Raw genomic sequence first — 21,905 nt, 5'->3', positions numbered from 1 at the left:
AATGACTGGTTGTGCCACAATTTTCTCCAGCTAAACAAAAACAAAACTGAGGTAATAGTCTTTGGCGCCAAAGAAAAACGATTACAGGTCACCAGAGAACTTCAATCTATACATCTAAAAACCACAAACCAGGCGAGAAATTTGGGTGTAGTGATGGATGCAGACCTAAACTTAGAAAAACACATTAAGACAATAACAAAGTCAGCTTACTATCACCTCAAGAATATATCAAGGATAAAAGATCTGATGTCTCAACAGGACCTGGAAAAACTAGTCCATGCATTCATCTTTAGTAGGCTTGATTACTGTAACAGCATCTTTACAGGTCTACCTAAAAAATCAGTCAGACAACTACAGCTCATTCAGAACTGTGCTGCTCGAGTCCTCACTAAGACCAAAAAAGTGGACCACATCAGTCCAGCTCTGAGGTCCTTACACTGGCTGCCTGTCCGTCAGAGGATAGACTTTAAAGTTCTGATGCTGGTCTATAAAGCTCTGAATGGTTTAGGACCAAAATACATCAATGACCTCCTGACCCAGTATGAACCATCCAGATCCCTCAGGTCATCTGGATCCGGTCTTTTATCAGTTCCCAGAGTCAGAACCAGACACGGAGAAGCTGCATTCAGCTTTTATGCTCCTTATATCTGGAACAAACTCCCAGAAAGCCTCAGATCAGCTGAAACACTCAGTTTATTTAAATCCAGGTTGAAGACTCACCTGTTCTCAGCTGCATTTGAATAAAGCACCAAATCCACACTTTAAGCTTAAATTTCAAAACTTACATTTAACTACTGATTTTATCTACTGTTCTGATTTTATCTGTTTTGATTTTATATACTGTTGTTTGTTTGTTTGTTAATTAGTTAGTTAGTTTATTTGCTTGTTTTATTCAATTTTAAATCATGCTTTTTATTTGTTCTTGTTTCTAATGTCTCTGTAAAGCACTTTGAATCACCTTGTTGTTGAATTGTGCTATACAAATAAACTTGCCTTGCCTTGCCTTAAAATCAAAAATTCTAAAATTCACAGATCTGGTTCATTTTCTCACAGCACAAATTATATATAAAGCAATAAATAACCTGCTTCCTGACAATATTCTAAAAATGTTTTCTAAAAGGGAACGGGGATACAATTTGAGGGGGGAATTAAATTTAAAACATCCTCGTATCCGTACAACATTAAAAGGTTTTTGCATCTCTGTGTGTGGAGTGAAGCTGTGGAACAGACTAAGTAAAGATATGAAGCAATGTCCAAGCATGGCGCAGTTTAAAAAGCGGTTTAAGGATATGGTTTTTACAGGGTACAGGGAAAAGGTAGAGATTTGATAGGGTGTTCTTGTCTAATATTTTCATGTGTGTGCGCATGCACGGGTTTGTTGGTATGGGTATATATGTATGTGTATATGTATATGTATGTATGTATATATATATATATATATATATATATATATATATATATATATATATATATATATATATATATATATTAAATATATATAAAATTGTAGGTTGTGTATCCTTCAGGTGTTAATGGGGTTATTGAAAATGTGTATATGTGCGTATGTGTGTATATACGTAGGTATGGATAGATAGAAACATATATGTGTATATATTAAAAAAAAAAAAAAAAAAAATTACACATAACATATAATGTAATTACAAGGAGGTATTTCTGTAGTCTATTGATACTAGATAGTGGAAAAGGGGTGGGATTAAATAAGCTTATGCTTCTTCCTGCTCCTTTTTGAACATGGACGTTATTTGGAGTTGTGGTTGCTCGTTTTCCTTTTGTTTGGTTTGTTCATTTGTCTCTTTTAATTCTATTTTTTTTTTATACTTTTTCAACATGTTCAAAATAAAGATTCAATCAATCAATCAATCAATAAGTTTTTAATATAAGATGATCTGAAAAGATAAAACATTGATTCTTAAATTTATTTTTGTATTTATAGAGGAGACACTACCCACATAGCAAAATTGGTATGGCCCGGATCTGTCCCACACAATGTGCTTACACGTGGCCCACATACCGCAAAGGATGGTGGCGCTTTGGTGGCCCAGATCTGGTTCGCCAGAGGTGGCCCACACATGGGCCAGCACAAGGCCAGTTGCAGACACACTGGTGCTCCTTTGCTGGCCCAGAAGAGTTTCAACTCTGGCCCCAGATGTCAGCCTTATGTGTAACTTAATTAAGCCATGTAATAAAAACATGTGCATAATAGTGCAAAAGTAACATGACAAAACTCTGTTCAGACAGTGAATGAACAGATTCTTATACAACGCTTTTCACGTTCCCAGATTATTGAAAGTGGTCTATACAACATGTCACATTCACCCAACCACACGCTTTCTCTAAACTGAGTGCTTCCTAACTACATTCACACTCTTGAAATGCAGACTGGAGGAGCCAGGGATAAAACCGCTAACCTTCTGAGCAGTAGGTGACCTGCTCTACCTCCTGAGTTACAGCCACCCACTGGCAGAAATGAGTAAACCGTCACTAGGTTTTGTATAAAGTGTACACTACAAACCTGTCAAACCTGTATTTGAAACGTTGGCTACCATAGCAGTATAGTATTGCAACATGGCATTTGGGTCTCCTAACTAAAATAGGAAAATAGGAACATAAATAGTGCCATCATTGCCAGACCTGACCCACATCTGGTTGACATACACTTTGCCATGACACCAGTCAGTCAGATGTGCCAGCTTAATGCCGGATCCGGGCCACATACACCAAACCACAATCGGGCCAGATGTGGCATGCTATCACATAAACAGTGCCATCTATGCCAGGCTTGGCCCATACCTGGATGACATACGTCTTATCATGCCAGAAGTCAGCCAGCAGTGCTGGCTTCACACCAGATCCGGGGCACACCTGCTTGCTATGTGGGTATAGTTTTTTTATTTTGAAAATGTGCTGATTTTTAAAGCTGTTTCTCACTACATTAAATATTTCTTACAGTGACCCACTCTATGAAGTATTTCTACACTTGGGATTGTCATGGTTTGCCAGGCAAAGCCGTGGGGATGTGGGGGAAAGGAGGACCCAGAACGCTGGACTCTTCACTGCAAGTGGTGCATTTATTTACAGTGCGAAAATGACAATAAATCCCCGTGCTCTCCCTTTACTCCCGTGTCGTGTCTTCTTCCCAAAAAGTCCCTGTTTAGTGCTCTCTGCTCCTGTGTCTCTGCACTCCCCGTGCTCACTGCTCTCTCTCGTCCCACACTCCTCCTGAGGAAAACAATAGAGACAGCCGTTAAAACACTTAATCCCAGAAGACATACACTCACTGACTTTTAAACTAAACTAGAAGACTGACGTGAAGTCTAACGCAATAATCCCGCGTCGGTGGAAGCTCCATCGCTCTCCTAAACAGCTCCCCCGACGAGCCCAGATCAGCAGCAGGTGTGTGGCAAGGACTTCGGGTGTGGCCAGGTGGCTGTGACTTGGCCACAGAAAACAGCTACACATCACATGCACACACACACACACCTGCCTACATACAAATGTGGACAGAGAACAGCAGCAGTGCAGACGACACACACACCAAATAATAATAATAATAATAATAATAATAATAATAATAATAGCCCACACTGCTCACGGACCCCGAGTCCCCAGAGCTGGATCCACGGGGATGATTGATGAAGTTCAGATGATTCGTTATGACAGCAGCACCAGGAGAGCTGAACCCAAACAGCAGTGGATGAAAGATGCAGCAGATACACAGCACTGGGAGAGGAACACTGCATTTTTTCCTCCATTAATAATTTAAAGCAGCGCTTCAACCAAACTGGAGGTTTGTTGATGTTTTTACTGACACATGCTGTTAATGTTTTGTTTGTTTTTGCAGTACATTGAAAATGTCATTTAGATCACAGTCCAAACTCTTGTTTAGATGGTATTAACTTGCCTTGACCACAGTGGCTTAGTCTTGAACCAAATACTCAATTAGATCATCAAAGGAAAATTAACCAACAGCAGGTTTGATGATTAAATCATGATGAAAGTATTTCATCCAACTAAACTCCAAATATTTACAGGTTCCTGTTTTTTCTGCAATTTCTCAGTTAATCGATTAAACTGTCATGGACACTGGAAAGAATTGGACTCAAGAGTGTGAGACTTAAAGGTTCAGTGACATTGTGTTTATTTACGATGAAGGCAAAACAGGGTTACAAACAAAAGGAATGATTGCTAGCTGTCCAGGGTGCCAGCACAAACAGATCCACAGATCTCTCTCGAGAAAACTCTCTTGGAAAGTCACTCAGACAAACTCAGGATTCCTGTGCTGTACTTCTGTCGTGACCTTGTCAGTTACCTGTTAGTTACTGTTCTCAGTACTTTACCTTGTTTGTTGAAACTAAACTTCCCTTCGTGATAAACTGGTTCATATGAGATATTTTACTTTCAGTTTCGTTGATTTCAGTGACGTTTACTCTCAGAGTAAATCCCTATTGGCTCTGATCGAGGCTAATGGTGACGTTTCTCCTGGTTCTCCATTTTAGCTATTTCTGGACAAGCGAACGCAGAAAGTCTGTTAAAGGTTTGGATGTTTATGGTCACAATGACGAAGATGAAGAAAGAAGAAAGAAGATGAAAGCCTTCATCTTCTTTCTTCTCCTGGGAATACAGGGGGCAGCGGCAGGTCAGTTTGACTGTTATATTTTTGTCTTTTTCTATGTCAGATTTATGGAATTTGAAAGACAAATGGACGGACTGTTTGCTCCCCAGAAAGTTCCTGTACGCTAAACATTTAGTTGTAATGGATCCTAGTAGAAAATGTCAATGTTTAGAAACAATCGATTATATTATACAGATAATTAAATCGTCTGTTTATCTTTTCAATACCTAATAATAAACATTAAAGTTTAGATGAAGGCAAAGATTAAAACAAGGCGACTTATGTCCCAAACTATTTGATGATTTCCGGGTTTAAACCGTTCGTGACGCATTTTTAAGCGTTGTGACTCTGCTGTCTCTCCAAACAGTCCAACAAATAAAACATCAGTGAGGATCTGATGATAATCTGGTGACAGTAATTAAAACGTTTATTTTAAAAACCAAGTACTATTTTAATTTTCATGAGAGTTTAAAACATTTTCACACAACAGCTGCTCATTAAAGTTAACTAAAGTTCATTTAAGTATCTTTATAAATATTATTTTTATTTTATTATTATTTAAAAATTATTTGTTCAATATATGAAGAGCCACATGTCATTTTATGTAGTCTATTAAAAGACTCCTGCTTTGTATTATCTTCAGTATTATTCACCAGTTTTATGCTTGTGAATATTTTCTGTTTGACAAACATGCGCACACATGTCGTAACTAATGAGTAGTTACACCCGGATATGAAGTTCACTGTTTTTCTGGTGTTATTGCTTAATTAACAGCGCAATGAGGTGACTTTTGTTGTGACGTGTATAAATAAAATAAAATAGAATTCAATTGAACTGAATTGAGATGCAAATTAAATCATTATTACTTCATAATATCAGATAGATTATGTATGTAAAGTGCGAGTACACTACACATACCATCATGAACTAATTTTGTTATCACTGCTGATCAATAAGAAGCTGCAGGTGAGAAATACCAGAAAAGTTTTGCAATTTATAAACAATCTCCACCAACTCTAATGAGAAGAGTTTTAAACTAACACAAATATTGTTGACTTTTGATAACTGAAAACTCAACTGAAAACCTGATTACAGAATAAAAGATAAAATAACAATTGCTCAGATAATATTCCCCAAATAATAGTTACCTAACATTAGCGTTGGTTTTATTGATAATATTATCGATCAAAGATATTGGAAGTAAAACTTTCTGTAACAATTTTAAGCTTAAAAAAATCAATAAAAATAATATAAACAAAGAAGAAGCATCGATATGCTTCAATCAGTTCATATAATTTGAAATATCAAAAATTGAAATGCAAAAGAGAACAACTCACTTCAGAGGTCATGCTGCACAACAAAAGCAAAACAGATTAAAAATAATACGCATTTTGTTTAACAATGAAAGCAAAATAAAAATATAGTTAAATTAAAACCTATAATGAGTTCAAACCATCAATCATGAAAACTGAATTAAACCAAACTGAAGGATAAACAACAGTTTTAAAACTTTCTGTGAATAATCAGGTTCAAACTAGAATTTGAAGTTTTGAAGAAAGGAGGTTCAGAAAAATGACATTAAATACTGAATATCTATTCATAAATCTATTTTGTGTTTATTGAAGGGACAGCAGGATTATTACAGGATGTCCTTAATGTGCTGTAGTTTTTCTTATTGTGTTATTTAAAAAATAAAATAATTTATTAGTCTGTGTTCCTGAGATCTCACAACATTAACTGTTTCTTACAGTGACCCACTCTCTGAAGTATTTCCTTACTGCGTCCTCTCAAGTCCCAAACTTCCCAGAGTTTGTGGTTGTTGGGATGGTTGATGATGTTCAGATTGAATATTATGACAGCAACACGAAGAAAATGGTGCCCAAACAGGACTGGGTGAACGGTGCAGTAGATCCAGAGTACTGGGAGAGGAACACTTGGAAATTATTGGGTTCCCAGCAGTCGTTCAAAGCCAACATTGAGACTGTAAAGCAGCGCTTCAACCAAACTGGAGGTTTGTTCATGTTTCATTTTTACTGATATTTGCTGTTAATGTTTTCAGTGTGTTTTGTTTACAGTATGTTAAGGTTCAAAAATTGAGGAAGGAGAGTACAAACAACCATGGTCCAGAAGATCTTGGTCAAACAATGATTTTAATGAATACAAACGCGTGGGAAGAACAGCTCCGTTCGCAGACAGGAACTGATCTTCAACTTACTCAAAGCATACACAGATTTTTATAGCATCAGGGTTTGAATTAATGACGCCCCTTCATACGTCACAGACACATTTTATACATAGATCAGATCAAAACCACAATGACTTTTAACACAGTTCAAAAGAACATCATCTTCTATTTTCATGGCCGGTACTTCCTGTCTACCTTTCAGTTCTTGTCTTGAAGTGAATTGTTCCTCTTTCTTGCCGAGACAACAAGAAACGGTTCCTCTTTTACCGAGACAATTTTGCAGTTACAACCAGACATGACTAACCTCTTTCCTATAAATAAATCTAACTAATGTGTGTGTGTGTGTGTATATGTCACGACCTCACTCAGCCTCTATGTCACCTCTTCGCCTACTAACTGTCTGTGTCTTGTCCTTAAATGCTCTTTCTCAATTCACCTGTTGCACTTCTGACCTTTTACCAGACCAGAGGCTCATCCTTATGTGTAACAACCTAACTGAGACTATGTATATGTCATCTACTAAATAAATGTTTTAATCAAGAACCTCTACTAAAAGCTTAATATAAAAATGACCTGATATAAGTGTTTTGTAAGCATGTATTGCAATCTAGTTTTCCCTCAGCATGGATCATCTGGACACTCTCACCAGTGAAGCTTAAGACCCTTAAAGAACTGAACATCAACTCAAATAAGCACAGATATGCAATATGTATAAAATAGTTATAACTGCATCTGGAATACAAAGTTAATATAATACCTGTATGCATAAAAACCTTAAGGCCTTCTCAAAGCTATCTGTTACATTGTTAAAGCAATGATCAATTTGAATAACCTAGTAATTCAAATAGCCTCGTCTAGCCTGCTCCTCAAAATAACTTAAGATTCTGCTTTCACTTCTGCAAACTCTCTGCAACTTCCTGTCAGCCTGCAACTTAGTCTTTCTGAAGGACACACACACTGTTTAAACCTCTGAATGCAATATAAACTACAGATTATATTATTAATGCAATGGTAATGATGATAATTATTTAACAATAGCAGTAAAATAATTTCCCTGCTCCACAAGTAGTAAACAGGTTTGCACACATTAAATGTTTCATTCAGATTACAGATTAAAATTCTTAACATAATAATTCATAATAAATGTAGAACTACAGTCTGTAAAGCTTTAATTTAATCCAAACAGCTTTAATGATCATGTTTGTATGAACTGATATAATCTGTCAGTTAACTGATTAGTTGATCAAAATAATCAAATAATAAAGATAAATTCATGATATTTGAAGTTTTCCGTTTATATTTAGGATTTTTGTCTCTGAAACCTTGATGGTTGTTTTTGCTACAATTTCTTAATAATCTATTATTCAGAAAATAATCTCCAGAAAATCAGCAGGATCTAAATAATCAGTCTGAGGTGTGTTTGTTTTACAATTATTGTGAACTAATATATTGACTTTTAATAAAAACAATCCTGGACTGAAACTCTCCTTCAGTGGAAGCTTCTAGAAAGACCTCAGGACAGTCCGGTGTGTAGTTTTCCCGCAGTTATACGATTTTTGTTAGAACGATAGGAGGCTGCAGAGTTTCAGAGGATGGAAACTTAAACCCAGGATCAGGATCTGAGTCTGCTGCTCAGGATCCATCTTAATGTGTTTGTCTGTTCCTGCAGCTCACAGGAAGTCGCTCCGTGTCTCAGTTTAATCGTCCTTACAAATAATCACATGTTGTAATAAATTATAGAAAAAGAAAATATGTCAGACACCATCAACAGCATCTTAGGATGAAATAATTTATCATCTAGCTGAGATGTTAAATGTGCTGTGATGTCACAGTTTTGACAGCAGTTTTTCCAGATTCCATTAAACACATAATAATAATAATAATAATAATAATAATAATAATAATAATAATAATAATAATGTTATATTTAATACAAAACAGTAGAATCAAACAGGGTTGACTTTGTAACAGGCTGAAAGTAGAGAAAACTCATGACCCGTTCACTGTCCACGGCCTCTTTATGAATGGATTTAACTAAATGCATGAAAATAAAACATTCAGCCCGTTTTCATGAGGAAATGTTTTCAGGATTATCTTTCATTAGCAGAGGTTCCATAAATAAATCGGTGACAAACTCAAAGCTACTCTGTGGAAAATAAATAAATATTTAACTTTTAGTTTTACTTCAATAGGACAACAGTTTGGTGAGAAGTAGACCAAAAATAAGAAACACAAACTAACAGACAGACGTTTAACAGCTAACAGTTTCTCTAAATTTTACACTGATTTTTATTTATTCTTTATTTATTTAAAAATAAGACCGTAAATATGAGTTTCAGTCTATGTTTAATATTTTTGGTCCCAGATTTAAAATTTAATGTTTTTTTTTTTTTTACTAATAAACAACAACCTGAAAATATAATCAAGGAAAGTAAAGTGTTAGAATGTCTTATTTTTCCCATAAACTGGCTGAAGGTTGATTATTAAGGTGGTGTTGTTAAATCAGGACGCCGTAAAATTTAGCAAGAACCCTTCCAGAAAGCGGAGGAAAATAACAGCGTTCTGGGCGGGTCACTGAGCTGCTTTTTCCAGCGCTCAGTGACTAGTGATGTAATATTCAGGGTGGTATCAACAATACTGATCCGATACTGATACTTTGTACAAAAACTTAACGTGTTATTGTATTTCAAATTATAGCTTCATAATGATCACAGGACATCAGACTACTTGTTCTTATTGTTTAGTTATGAAGAATTATCATATAGTTGTGAGTTAATTGACGCTATTTGAACACGTGTATCTTGTCATTTAACATGTATATACTTGCCTGGACTTTCAACAAAAACATTCAACATTCACACTTTCAACAGGGGCAGTATTGTCGATATCAGCTCCAATAATTTCAAGTTATTCAGGCAGCTAATTGGGGGAGAGTAGTGAGCCATGACCACTATATCACTGTGATTGTTACTTTCCACAATAATTAGTTGACACAACAAAACACACTTTTCAGCTTTTCATGCTTTTTGAAACTCAGTTTTTTGGAGACCTGTGATGTAAATTCTGTCTCTAAAGTACACAAAAAGGTTTGGACATTTTTCATAGTGCATGTTTGAGGTTTACTCTTCCAAAGAAATTGTTGGAGCTATTTATTCTTTAGTTTTGTTATTCTGAAAGTTGTTGGGGTTTGTTGTTGGTTTGTTTATATTTTGGGTTATTTACAAGTTTATTTGTAGGTTAATATTTGCTTCGTTTTTGTTTTGTTTTGTTGTTTATCTTGTTAAGTCAGCTAGGAAGAACTGTAAGGTCTTTATTTATATATATATATATATATATATATATATATATATATATATATATATATATATATATATATATATATTAGGGGTGCAACGATACTCGTATCGATATTGAACCGTTCGATACAGTTCTTTCGGTTCGGTACGCATATGTATCGAACAATACAAGTTTTTAATTTATTTTATCAACTTTTCTTCTGACGATGCTTTCTGTGTTGAGCGCTCAGTGGATCTGCGCTCGACAGTGCAGCCTAGGCGGAGTAGTCGAACTCAGATTCACTGAGCCCAGAGCAAGCTAGCGAGACAGAAGTTAAGCTCTCCTTGCAACATGGCAAATTGAACCTCCCCCACCCTCATTCAGAGCTGGCTTTTGGAACTATTTTGGTTTTCATGTGACGTATGACCCTGAAGGTAAGCACGTCATGGACAAAAGTAAAACAGTATGTTGGATGTGCCATGCAATGCTCAATTACATTGGTGGGAACTAGTGTGTTAGCGCAGTTAGCTCGTTAACGTGTTGGCCGTCCAGCCCCACGCACGGGGCGATCCGCGGTAGCTCGTTAACTTCCGTGTTGTGGCATTAACATCATTTCAACGAGATTAACGCTGACAGCACTAGTGGGAACACAACGAATATGACTGCACATTTACTCCGACATCATCCTAGTGCAAAGACAAGTGGAAGCAAACAAAAACAACAAGCACGCATGCTACAAACTTTACCCGAGTCATTTAGACAGCCGTTAGCACATGATTCTCCTTATGGGGACCTGATATGTTTAATATGCTGCTCAGAATATAGCCCAGAAGAAGCGTATAGTATAGCTTTTATTTTGGAAAGAGCCATTTCTCTGTAATAAACTCTCTTTTCCAAAGATGAGTGATTTCTCGATCAGATAGATTTATTTATTTTTTATTACTTTGTTGTTTCAGCAACATTAAATTTAAAAACTGTACTTTTGAGTTAAAATATATATTTATAATTTTAATAAATGACAAATTAAAAAGGCATGAACATTGTATCGAAAAAATATCGAACCGTGACACCAAAGTACCGAACCGAACCGTGAATTTTGTGTATCGTTGCACCCCTAATATATATATATATATGTATGTGTATATATGTGTGTGTGTGTATATATATATATATATTAGGGGTGCAACGATACACAAAATTCACGGTTCGGTTCGGTTCGATACTTTGGTGTCACGGTTCGATATTTTTTCGATACAAAAAAATGTTCATGCCTTTTTAATTTGTCATTTATTAAAATTATAAATATATATTTTAACTCAAAAGTACAGTTTTTAAATTTAACCCTAACCCTTGTGCGCGTTTTTTATTTTGACAGCGAATGCGCACCTGCGGACCACTTATGTGCACCCCTGGTTATTTAGCTCATCATATTGCAGCCACAGAAATTCTTTTGTCCATGAAACCATAAAGCTGCACTTTCTTTTTGCCTTATAGTCTCATTTGTCATAACTTCTCCGTTTTGTGGTAAGCTTTTCTTTGGCTGTCACTTCTTCACCCCGACCTGTCTTATTTGGCTCAGCAGAACTAAAATATATATACTGCTGCTTTTACACACGGACTCACATAAGCTCAGCGATTCTCTGCGCGATCAACCTCTCACATGTTTAAGCTTGCTGCGGGAGATTTCACTTGTCATGTTTGCATAGTAAGCTAACGATTAATAAGACGATGTCAGAGGAATTGGTGCACAAATTATCATCACTCACAGATCAGTGCTGTCATTGCAAAGTGAAAGCAAAAAAACAAGCGCAAATTCAAACGCGATTTCAATATGTCACATATTGACAGTGGCTCACCGATGCCAATGACATAATTACCCAGCTACATTTCTGAAAGAATGCAAAAGCATTGACATATATTTTTCCTACAATAGCCCGACGGGCAGGGCAGAGAGATTTTTGTAGCCCGACTGGAAAGATCGCTAGCTCCGGGACGTCGGGCTAGCGATTTTGCAAGCCCTGTATCTGATTGAGGAATCACTCATCTTTGGAAAAGAGAGTTTATTACAGAGAAATGTCTCTTTCCAAAATAAAAGCTATACTATCCGCTTCTTCTGGGCTATATTCTCAGCAGCATAAGGAGAATCACGTGCTAACAGCTGTCTAAATGACTCGGCTAAAGTTAGTAGCATGCTTGTTGTTTTTGTCTTTGCACTAGGATGATGTCGGCGTAAATGTGCAGTCATATTCGTTGTGTTCCCACTAGTGCTTTCAGGTTAATCTCGTTGAAATGACCTTAACGCCACAACACGGCAAATCTCCGTTAACGAGCTACCGCGGATCGCCCCGTGCATGGGGCTAGACGGCCAACACGTTAACGAGCTAACTGCGCTAACACACTAGTTCACACCAATGTAATTAAGCATTGCATGGCACATCCAACATACTGTTTTACTTTAGTCCATGACTCGCTTACCTTCAGGGTCATACGTCACATGAAAACCAAAATAATTCCAAACGCCAGATCTGAATGAGGGTGGGGGAGGTCCATCTTGCAAGGAGAGCTTAACTTCTGTCTCGCTAGCTTGCCCTGCGCTCTTCCTCCTGACTATGCTGTCTGTGTTGAGCGCTCAGTGGATCTGCGCTCGACAGTGCAGCCTAGGCGGAGTAGTCGAACGCAGATTCACTGAGCGCTCAACACAGACAGCATTGTCAGAAGGAAAGTTGATAAAATAAATTACAAATGTTGTATTGTTCGATACATATGCGTACCGAACCGAAAGCACTGTATCGAACGGTTCAATATCGATACGAATATCGTTGCACCCCTAATATATATATATACATATATATATATATGTATATATATATATGTATGTATGTATATATATATATATATGTATGTATATGTGTGTGTGTATATATATATATATGTGTGTGTATATATATGTGTGTGTGTATATATATATGTGTGTGTATATATATATAAAACACCCAGCACGCCCCTGCGGGCGGTTTATCCTTCAAGCTCTGGTCCTCTACCAGAGGCCTGGGAGCTTGAGGGTCCTGCGCAGTATCTTAGCTGTTCCCAGGACTGCGCTCTTCTGGACAGAGATCTCCGATGTTATTCCCGGGATCTGCTGGAGCCACTCGCCTAGCTTGGGAGTCACCGCACCTAGTGCTCCGATTACCACGGGGACTGAAGGGAAAATCTCCGTCCCGGTTTCCCTCCAAGGCGTGAGCACCGATAAGCAGAGTTTTGTCCTTTCCTTATAAGATTCCTAATTATTCAAAGTAACACTCAGGTATGCCGCTCAGCTGGGTTAGTTACGACGTCGGGAGCAGCTTGGGAGAACAAGGAAACACAGACTGCTTCAGGTTGCCTTCCCAAATCGACTCAAAGGTTTATTTATCATACAACAGCTTATATAGAGGAAAAAGGTTCGTGTGTCAGCAGGTTCTCAGTTCAAACCAGTACAGACCAAATAAGGAAACGTCTTCCTTCCTTGTGAGCAAAGAAGTATCCTTTGTGTAGTTTATCAGTTCAGCTACAATTTATGATCATCCCAGCAAAATACACTCCTAGACATAGAATACAGAGTTCTTTCATTAGTGAATTCGGAAACGAACCACCTGGCCTTTAACAAGCTCTTTTCTAAATCATAAGGAAGGGAGGATGGGAGTAAGGAAGTGGTCTCGTCTCTGTGGTATTTTCGACCTTGGGGTACCAGCCTGTGATTCTTACACATCAATTCTTGGGTCACAGAGAAAGAGAAAAACAACTAGTAAATGGGCCTTATTGAGTAACAGTTTTCACTACAAAACAATATCCTGTAAATGCTACCATGGTATCAAAATATCACAACAGTTCCCCCCTTTTATCATGAAATGATAACATAGTATAAAGACAGAATGTAATAACATAATATAAAGACAAATCATAAACGTAAAACAAATCATAAATGTAACTGGTCCTTCGAGCAAGTTTAATATCAAAAATTCTGAGAGCGTATACATGGTATCACACAACAGACAATAATCATCGAAAACATGCGGCAACGGTTACAAAGGCTACAATTAGTTCCTTCCATTTTCCAAACATGTCCTGTAGCCACTTGTCTAGCCACTGACCGTGGCCTGTATTGGCAATTAGTTCTATCTGCAATGCTTCAAGTCTATTCATAGCTTGTGTGAATGAACCGTTAGGGGCGGTATTATTGGGAATGAAAGTACAGCAAACATCAACGGTTACTAGACCACAGGTACCGGTCCAATTAACAGGTAAAGCTAATCTAAGGGTATTATTGCACAACCAATAACCATGTGGGATTGGTCTGGTCAGGCGCGTGACCATGTGTGATTTAACTAACTCCCCCCAGTCAGTGTCCTCTAATACACCCTCTGGGGGAACAATGATCGATTCTCCGCTCGAACTTGAACTGTGTGTGTGTTCCTCCAGATATGATACAACTTCAGCCACAGAGACAGCTAGCCATGTCTCATTGCAGCGTGCACCTGGGGAGTCAGAGAAAAATGTATAGTTATCCTTTGTATAATCTATGTGGGTGTCTGGGCCAGTTAACTTTAGTCTGCGCAGACATATCATACTAGTATTAAAATGGAAAGGGATCTGTCCTAAGGGCAGTGAGGGTTTTAACCTATTCTTGGGGCGTTTCATTGGGGCGCAGGTCCCTGCGGTGTCATTAGATAACTTCAATAATTCGCCTAATGGAGTCTCAGGGTTAGTTGGTGTGTGTGTGTGTCTAAGTAGGCAGTCGAGAGGGCTCAGAGTCAACTGTAAAGTGTCTTTAAGGAGAGCATTATCTCCGCCGATTTTCTCTAGTCCCTCAGTGAGGGGGAAACCGGATATGGGGTATCCTACTATAACCTGTTCTGGGTTACCCTTTGAACAGACATAACAGTTACTGTTTCCTAAATCACGAGCAGCTGTTCTAGCATTTTCATACCAAGAGTTAGCTCCTGCTCTAGGGGGCGCATAAAATGGTTTATTAGTGGCGTCTATGTTGTCATTTACTGATTTTAGGGAACGTGAGGAGTGCATTAAGTAGGTGTCTTGCAAAATAGAGCATGAGGTATCGTCAGCAAAATATGACCTGCAGAAATGTGAACATGGTTGCAGTCTACAATACAAAATAGCAAAAAAAAATCCTAAGGTTAATGCGATAGATATGATAAATATATAAAAAAATATATAAGAAAAAACACAGTTCTTCAGTCGTCTCCTGGCCTGGTCCCAGGTTCGAGAGACATTGAATAAGCGCCGTGTCATGACAATGGGCATTTCATTTTCTCCATTACCAGGATGAAATGAGTCTGGCTTTATCAGATTAGACATCATGTGGTACTCTTGGCTTTCTTTTCCTGCTGGATGCTCGAGTACCTTGTTTTTGTTCAGGTGAAGCATCAAAGAGCTCTCTGAGTCTTGGCTCTCTCAGGCTTTGTGTGTTAATCAGTGATTGCGTGTGTGTAGGTGGATTGGATCCGGGCGCTGGCTCGCCTGAGATGTCATCTACCCGTGTGTGTTTATTTGTTCTGGTTCCCGGCGCTGGCCCGCCTGAGATGTCGTCTGCTTGATCCGATGCCTGAGGTGGTCTGATTGGGCTGGTCTTAACCCTGCTGGCGTGTATCCACTGAGGTTGTCCGTCCGTAAGGATGCTGGTTCTCGTCACTGCCAGTACAGTCTGGGGGCTGGAAAACGCGGCCTCCCCGAGTGTCCTTGGTTTTAGCGACTTCACCAACACCGCATCTCCTGGTCTCCACTGGTGCGTTGGAGCTGTGGGGGGGAGAGGCTGGGAGAGACAAACTTTCTGATAGTTATTATTCAGTATTTCTACCAGATTGTGAACATAGTCGGACAATGCAGTATCTACATCACCTTCTAATAGCGGTGCCCCTCTGGAAGCTGACCATGGTGTTGGAAATGGTCTTCCCATGATTATTTCAAATGGAGATAATTTGGTTGCTGCAGATGGAGTCATTCTAATCTCGCAGAGGACTTGAGGAAGTAATTTGATCCAGGTCATTCCTGTTTCTATCATTGCTTTAGTCAGGCGATTTTTTATGGTCCTATTCATTCTTTCTACAACTCCTGAACTCTGAGGGTGGTATGGCACATGATATTTCCAGTCTATTCCTAAAGTTTTAGCACACTTTTGAATTACTTCTGATGTAAATGAGGGTCCTCTATCACTGTTAATCTGGTGAGGTATTCCAAATCTGGGTATTATTTCATTGCACAACTTTTGACAGACTACTTGTGCAGTTTCTTTTGAGGTTGGATAAGCTTCTACCCATTTACTAAATTGATCCACTATTACTAGTAAGTACTTGATGCTTCCTTGTGCTGGCATGTGTGTAAAATCAATTTGTAATGTATGAAATGGAAAATCTGGTTGTGGTAAATGCTGATGTTTTGCTTTTGGTTTTCCTACATTAGTTCGTGCACATGTTAGACAGGTTGCTAATATGCTTTTTACTGCATGCAATGTTTTTTCAATTACAAATCTTGATTTTATTGCTGCAATAACCCCTCTTTGTCCGACATGACTCACGCCGTGAAAATGTCGGACAAGGACTGGCAGCAGGGAAGACGGGAGGGCAATCAAACCCTCAAGATTTTTGTATAAGCCATCTCTGTCATCTAAGGTACAGTCATTATCCTCCCAATAGGTGTAATCAGATGCAGAGGCCTGCTCTTGTATGAATTTTAAATCAACATTTGTGTCTAAATAGTCTGGGAGTGTAACAAGTGGCAGCTGTAGGGGCACAGATAATACTTCCTGTGGAGGTGGGAGCTGCGATGCAGCTGCAGCCTTGGCAGTCACGTCTGCTAGGGCATTACCTGTTGCTTCGTCTGTGTCAGCTGTACTGTGTCCTTTCGTTTTTACAACTGCAACGGCCGATGGCAGCTGTATAGCCTGCAAAAGTCTTTGCACAAGATCAGAATTAGCAATCGGTTTTCCATCAGCAGATCTAAATCCTCTTTGTCTCCACAATGTGCCAAAGTCATGTACGACGCCAAACGCATAGCGGCTGTCTGTGTAAATCGTCACACGCCTATCCACATGGAGCTCACAGGCGCGTATTAAAGCCATGAGCTCTGCTTTTTGTGCTGAGTGAAATGGTAATGAGTGAGCCTCTAGTATGATGTCAGGCAATGTCACCACTGAATAGCCACAAAGAAATGAGTTGTCATTCGGCCTTGAACAGGACCCGTCCACATAAACCGTGGCTGAGTCTGAAATAGGTGTTTGCTCTAGATCTGGACGTGGTGCTGTGGATTCCTGTATACGCGTCATGCAGTCATGAACATCAAGCCTGTCTGAGCCATCCTGTCGGTCAGAAGAACACAGCATAGGATCAATAAATGTGCTGGCGAATCAGGTGTGCTGCTCGCTTTTATAGTGAGATTTGCATATGTTGTGTAGTTATGTTTGCTAGAATGGTCGTGACCTGGTGATTGGTGTGTAGAATAGTGTCATGTGAGAGTGTGAGCTTCTCGCAGTCCCTTATCATGATAGAGCAAGCTGCTACTGCCCTCAGGCAGGCCGGCATTCCTGAACAACCACGGGCAGCACCTTGAATAGAAGGCTACTGGACAGTAGCCACTGCCATGCTCTTGGGCCAGTACATCTGTGCAGGTTGACAACAGTCACGCAGAATGTGGTCATGAAAAGAACAGTCTGGTATCCATTGTCTGCAATAGTTCACCATGCCTAAGAAGGACAGCATTTCCTTCTGTATAGTGGGCCGAGGGACGGAGGTCACAGCTTTGACCCTGTCTGCAGTCATGGAACGTTTTCCGTGAGACAGTGTGAATCCCAAATATTGAACAGAAGTCTGACAGTACTGCATTTTCTTTGCCGATGCTTTGTGGCCAGTCTGTTGGAGGTGCTGGAGAAGCATGTGTGTAGCAGTTTGACATAGTTCCTCACTGGAGCACAGAGGAGGAGGTCATCCACGTGTGGATCAGGGTGCAGCCCTGGAGGAGTGAAGCTGTCCACCATTGAGAAAGCAGCAGGGCTGTCTACCATGCCTTGGGGCAAACGAGTCCAAGTGTACTGCTTATTTCTATGTGTAAATGCAAATAACGGCTGTGTCTTCATGCACAGGTACTGAGAAAAAGGCGGAACACAAATCCACCACGGTAAAATGTGTGGCTGTGGATGGAATAGATGTCAATATGCTGGGGACGTCTGAGAGGTGGCAGAGGCCTAATGACTGCATTAATTTGCCTTAAGTCTTGTATGAAACGCCATACGCCAGGTTTGTTAGGCTTTGGCACAGGATTGACAGGAGTGTGGGCTTTATTACTCCTATAGTCAATAAATCTCCTATGATGACATCTAGAGCTGCGGCTTTTTCGGTGGAAATGGGATATTGCCTGACATATACTGGCTTGTTGCATTTCATGAGCTGTGCGTGATGAGGTGTAAAGTCAATATAAGGTAGGTTAGATCTATGTGTCGACATGGTTTAGTTATGTCGTAACCTATGTCTGAGTTATGTGACAAAACCACTGTTTGACCTTCACTTGTGTGAGCAGTTATCATGTTGTTGAACAGTGTGAGAGAAACAAAAGTGTGGCTTGTTGCATTTGTACACGTTTTTTTTTGGCACAGTGTGTGACATGGAGTACCGGACAAAAAGATGTTGAGTTCATTCTCTGCTGAGGCGTCCAGCTGACACAGAGGCTGTTCCTTCTCCATCATGTCGGTGCATAGCAAAGAAAAAACATAAGCTGTTATCAGTGTCAGCAAACATTTCACCCTTTGTGTTAAATGAAATACACAAATTCATTTTTGCTCTGGGTGTCTGCGGCTGCTGGAAAACTGAGCTAAATTTGCACCTCTAGCTTGTCCAACAGTGCATAAAGCGTTTTATGAATACTAGGATAGATTCATCAGGCTTCTGTTTACACATAGTTACTGCATTTAAGTCAATTTTGTCTCTGGACATTGTTAGCAGGAATTTCTTTAGATTCTTAAAGAAATCTGTGATTTTGTCATTATTTACCCACAAAAACTCTGCAGTTGTGGATGCTTTATCATGCTTTGGATCTAATTCACCTATCTCTCTTATGAGTTGTGACTCGGTTACTCCAGGAATGCATTGACACAATATGTACCTGTAATCCGGACCACCCAAATGGTGATATCTGGTACTTCTCTGTAGTGCAGAGACAAAGGCTGTAGGATTTTTAAGAGGATCGGGAAGCTTTTTAATAGTTGTCACTAATTCTGAGATTTTAGGGGGCTGAATACAACACTGATCTCCTATTATCATAAAGGGGTAAGTGTCATTGACGTCACTAGATTTTGGTTCTGTTTGTTTACTACCGCGAGTGTTGGCGTGAGGACCTTTGTCATCCTGGCTTTGTTTTTCCTTTTTTTCTTTTAGATAAGTCTTTATTAAAGTTCGGGTAACAGGTATTTCTTTAGCTACCTCTAAACCTCTAGCTACGATATCGTGGCGTTTCATGTGGGTGTCTATCGTGGACACTGCCTGATGCAAAAGTTTTTCTTCATAGTCGTCTAAATTTTTTCTCATAAGTTCCTCACATTCTTCTTTCAAAAGTTTTTCTCTTTTTCTATGTTCTGCTAATTCTTCCTCGCGGCGTATATATTGTTTTTCCTGATCCTGTTTAAAGAGATGGCTAAGATCCGTTGCATATGATTCAGGTTTTTCGTCGCTTTCTTTTGAGCTGGTTGGATCAGAATGCTGACATTGTTTACGTGCAGCTGCTACAGCGACTATTAATTCGGTCTCATCGTAAGGAGGTGGGGCTGTAGGCTGAACGGCTGAACATGCAAGACTAGCTTTTCCTGCGGTAGGTTTATGTTCTTTGCTAGAGCCTGCACTAGTTTTATTTGATGTTAAAGCATCTACACCTGGTTCCGGTCCCTTTTTCCATAGTGGTAACATTTGATGTATCACGTCGCGGCATTCTATCATATATTTTCTACAGGACTTTTTAAGCAGACTACTTTTCTTATCGCAAATGGTATTCAACATTTCTACTGACCTGGTTTCTGGCGATAATCGTTCGGAATAGGGCTCTGAAAAGAGATTAGAATGCATTGTACTTACAGTTCTTAAGTTGTAAACAAAGTCAGTCACGTAAGTACTTCCGCATGTTCTGGTTACGTAATCATGGAAGTCTTCACCGATTCGCGGACGTGAGTTGCACGTGACCGGAAGTGGGAGGCGTACTGAGCCGTTATTTGAAACTTTATATTTTATTTTTTTTTGGTTTTACAGTTGATTTCGATTTTTTCTCGGACCTGTCTGTGGTCTTTGAATTATTCTGACCCATGTTCAGTGATTTCCAGAGGGGTTTACACGCTTTGAAGGATTTATGTTAGTATTTTGCTGTGGCACAGCTGAGGTTACATTAAATTTATTGCTAGCAATTTTTGTTTGGGTGAGCAACTTCTCACTTAACGAGCAACTTCTCGCAATACAACAGGCAACTCCCTGTGTCTTTCTGCTTTTAATTTACTTTATTCGGGGACTAAGGAAGTCGTCAGTGTATCTCTCTGGATCACTAAGTGAAACTTCGTCAGCATATCCCGTTTTTATGGGTCGATCACTGAGAGAGGTATAATACGGTCTTTATATAAATATGAAAGACGCATATTTACCTTCGTCAGCAATCCCACTTCTTGACACCAAATTGAAGGGAAAATCTCCGTCCCGGTTTCCCTCCAAGGCGTGAGCACCGATAAGCAAAGTTTTGTCCTTTCCTTATAAGATTCCTAATTATTCAAAGTAACACTCAGGTATGCCGCTCAGCTGGGTTAGTTACGACGTCGGGAGCAGCTTGGGAGAACAAGGAAACACAGACTGCTTCAGGTTGCCTTCCCAAATCGACTCAAAGGTTTATTTATCATACAACAGCTTATATAGAGGAAAAAGGTTCGTGTGTCAGCAGGTTCTCAGTTCAAACCAGTACAGACCAAATAAGGAAACGTCTTCCTTCCTTGTGAGCAAAGAAGTATCCTTTGTGTAGTTTATCAGTTCAGCTACAATTTATGATCATCCCAGCAAAATACACTCCTAGACATAGAATACAGAGTTCTTTCATTAGTGAATTCGGAAACGAACCACCTGGCCTTTAACAAGCTCTTTTCTAAATCATAAGGAAGGGAGGATGGGAGTAAGGAAGTGGTCTCGTCTCTGTGGTATTTTTGACCTTGGGGTACCAGCCTGTGATTCTTACACATCAATTCTTGGGTCACAGAGAAAGAGAAAAACAACTAGTAAATGGGCCTTATTGAGTAACAGTTTTCACTACAAAACAATATCCTGTAAATGCTACCATGGTATCAAAATATCACAACAGGGACCACCGTTACCTTCACCCTCCACATCCTCTCGAGCTCTTCTCTGAGCCCTTGGTATTTCTCCAGCTTCTCGTGTTCCTTCTTCCTGATATTGCTGTCATTCGGAACCGCTACATCGATCACTACGGCCGTCTTCTTCTGTTTGTCTACCACCACTATGTCCGGTTGGTTAGCCACCACCATTTTGTCCGTCTGTATCTGGAAGTCCCACAGGATCTTAGCTCGGTCATTCTCCACCACCCTTGGGGGCATCTCCCATTTTGACCTCGGGACTTCCAGGTTATACTCGGCACAGATGTTCCTGTACACTATGCCGGCCACTTGGTTATGGCGTTCCATGTATGCCTTGCCTGCTAGCATCTTGCACCCTGCTGTTATGTGCTGGATTGTCTCTGGGGCATCTTTACACAGCCTGCACCTGGGGTCTTGCCTGGTGTGATAGACCC

At 39.5% G+C, this 21,905-nt stretch overlaps 1 protein-coding gene across 1 annotated transcript in view; it reads left to right on the top strand.

Annotated features, from left to right (window-relative positions):
• Nucleotides 1–6,442: 6,442 nt before the first annotated feature.
• LOC147303385 (class I histocompatibility antigen, F10 alpha chain-like) overlaps nt 6,443–21,905 on the top strand; it is a 101,303-nt gene continuing 85,840 nt past the window's right edge. The window contains exon 1 of the mRNA XM_086280870.1: nt 6,443–6,644. Coding sequence (XP_086136996.1) covers nt 6,458–6,644 — 187 coding nt within the window. The 5' untranslated portion in view covers nt 6,443–6,457. The remainder of the gene's footprint in view (nt 6,645–21,905) is intronic.

This window comes from Aulonocara sp. 'chitande type north' Nkhata Bay, linkage group LG22, assembly GCF_057382095.1.
Source record: "Aulonocara sp. 'chitande type north' Nkhata Bay isolate Kocher_YH1m ecotype deep benthic linkage group LG22, A_spYH_male_GT1.1, whole genome shotgun sequence".
Taxonomy (NCBI): domain Eukaryota; kingdom Metazoa; phylum Chordata; class Actinopteri; order Cichliformes; family Cichlidae; genus Aulonocara; species Aulonocara sp. 'chitande type north' Nkhata Bay.
This window is presented reverse-complemented; position numbering and strand designations above follow the sequence as displayed.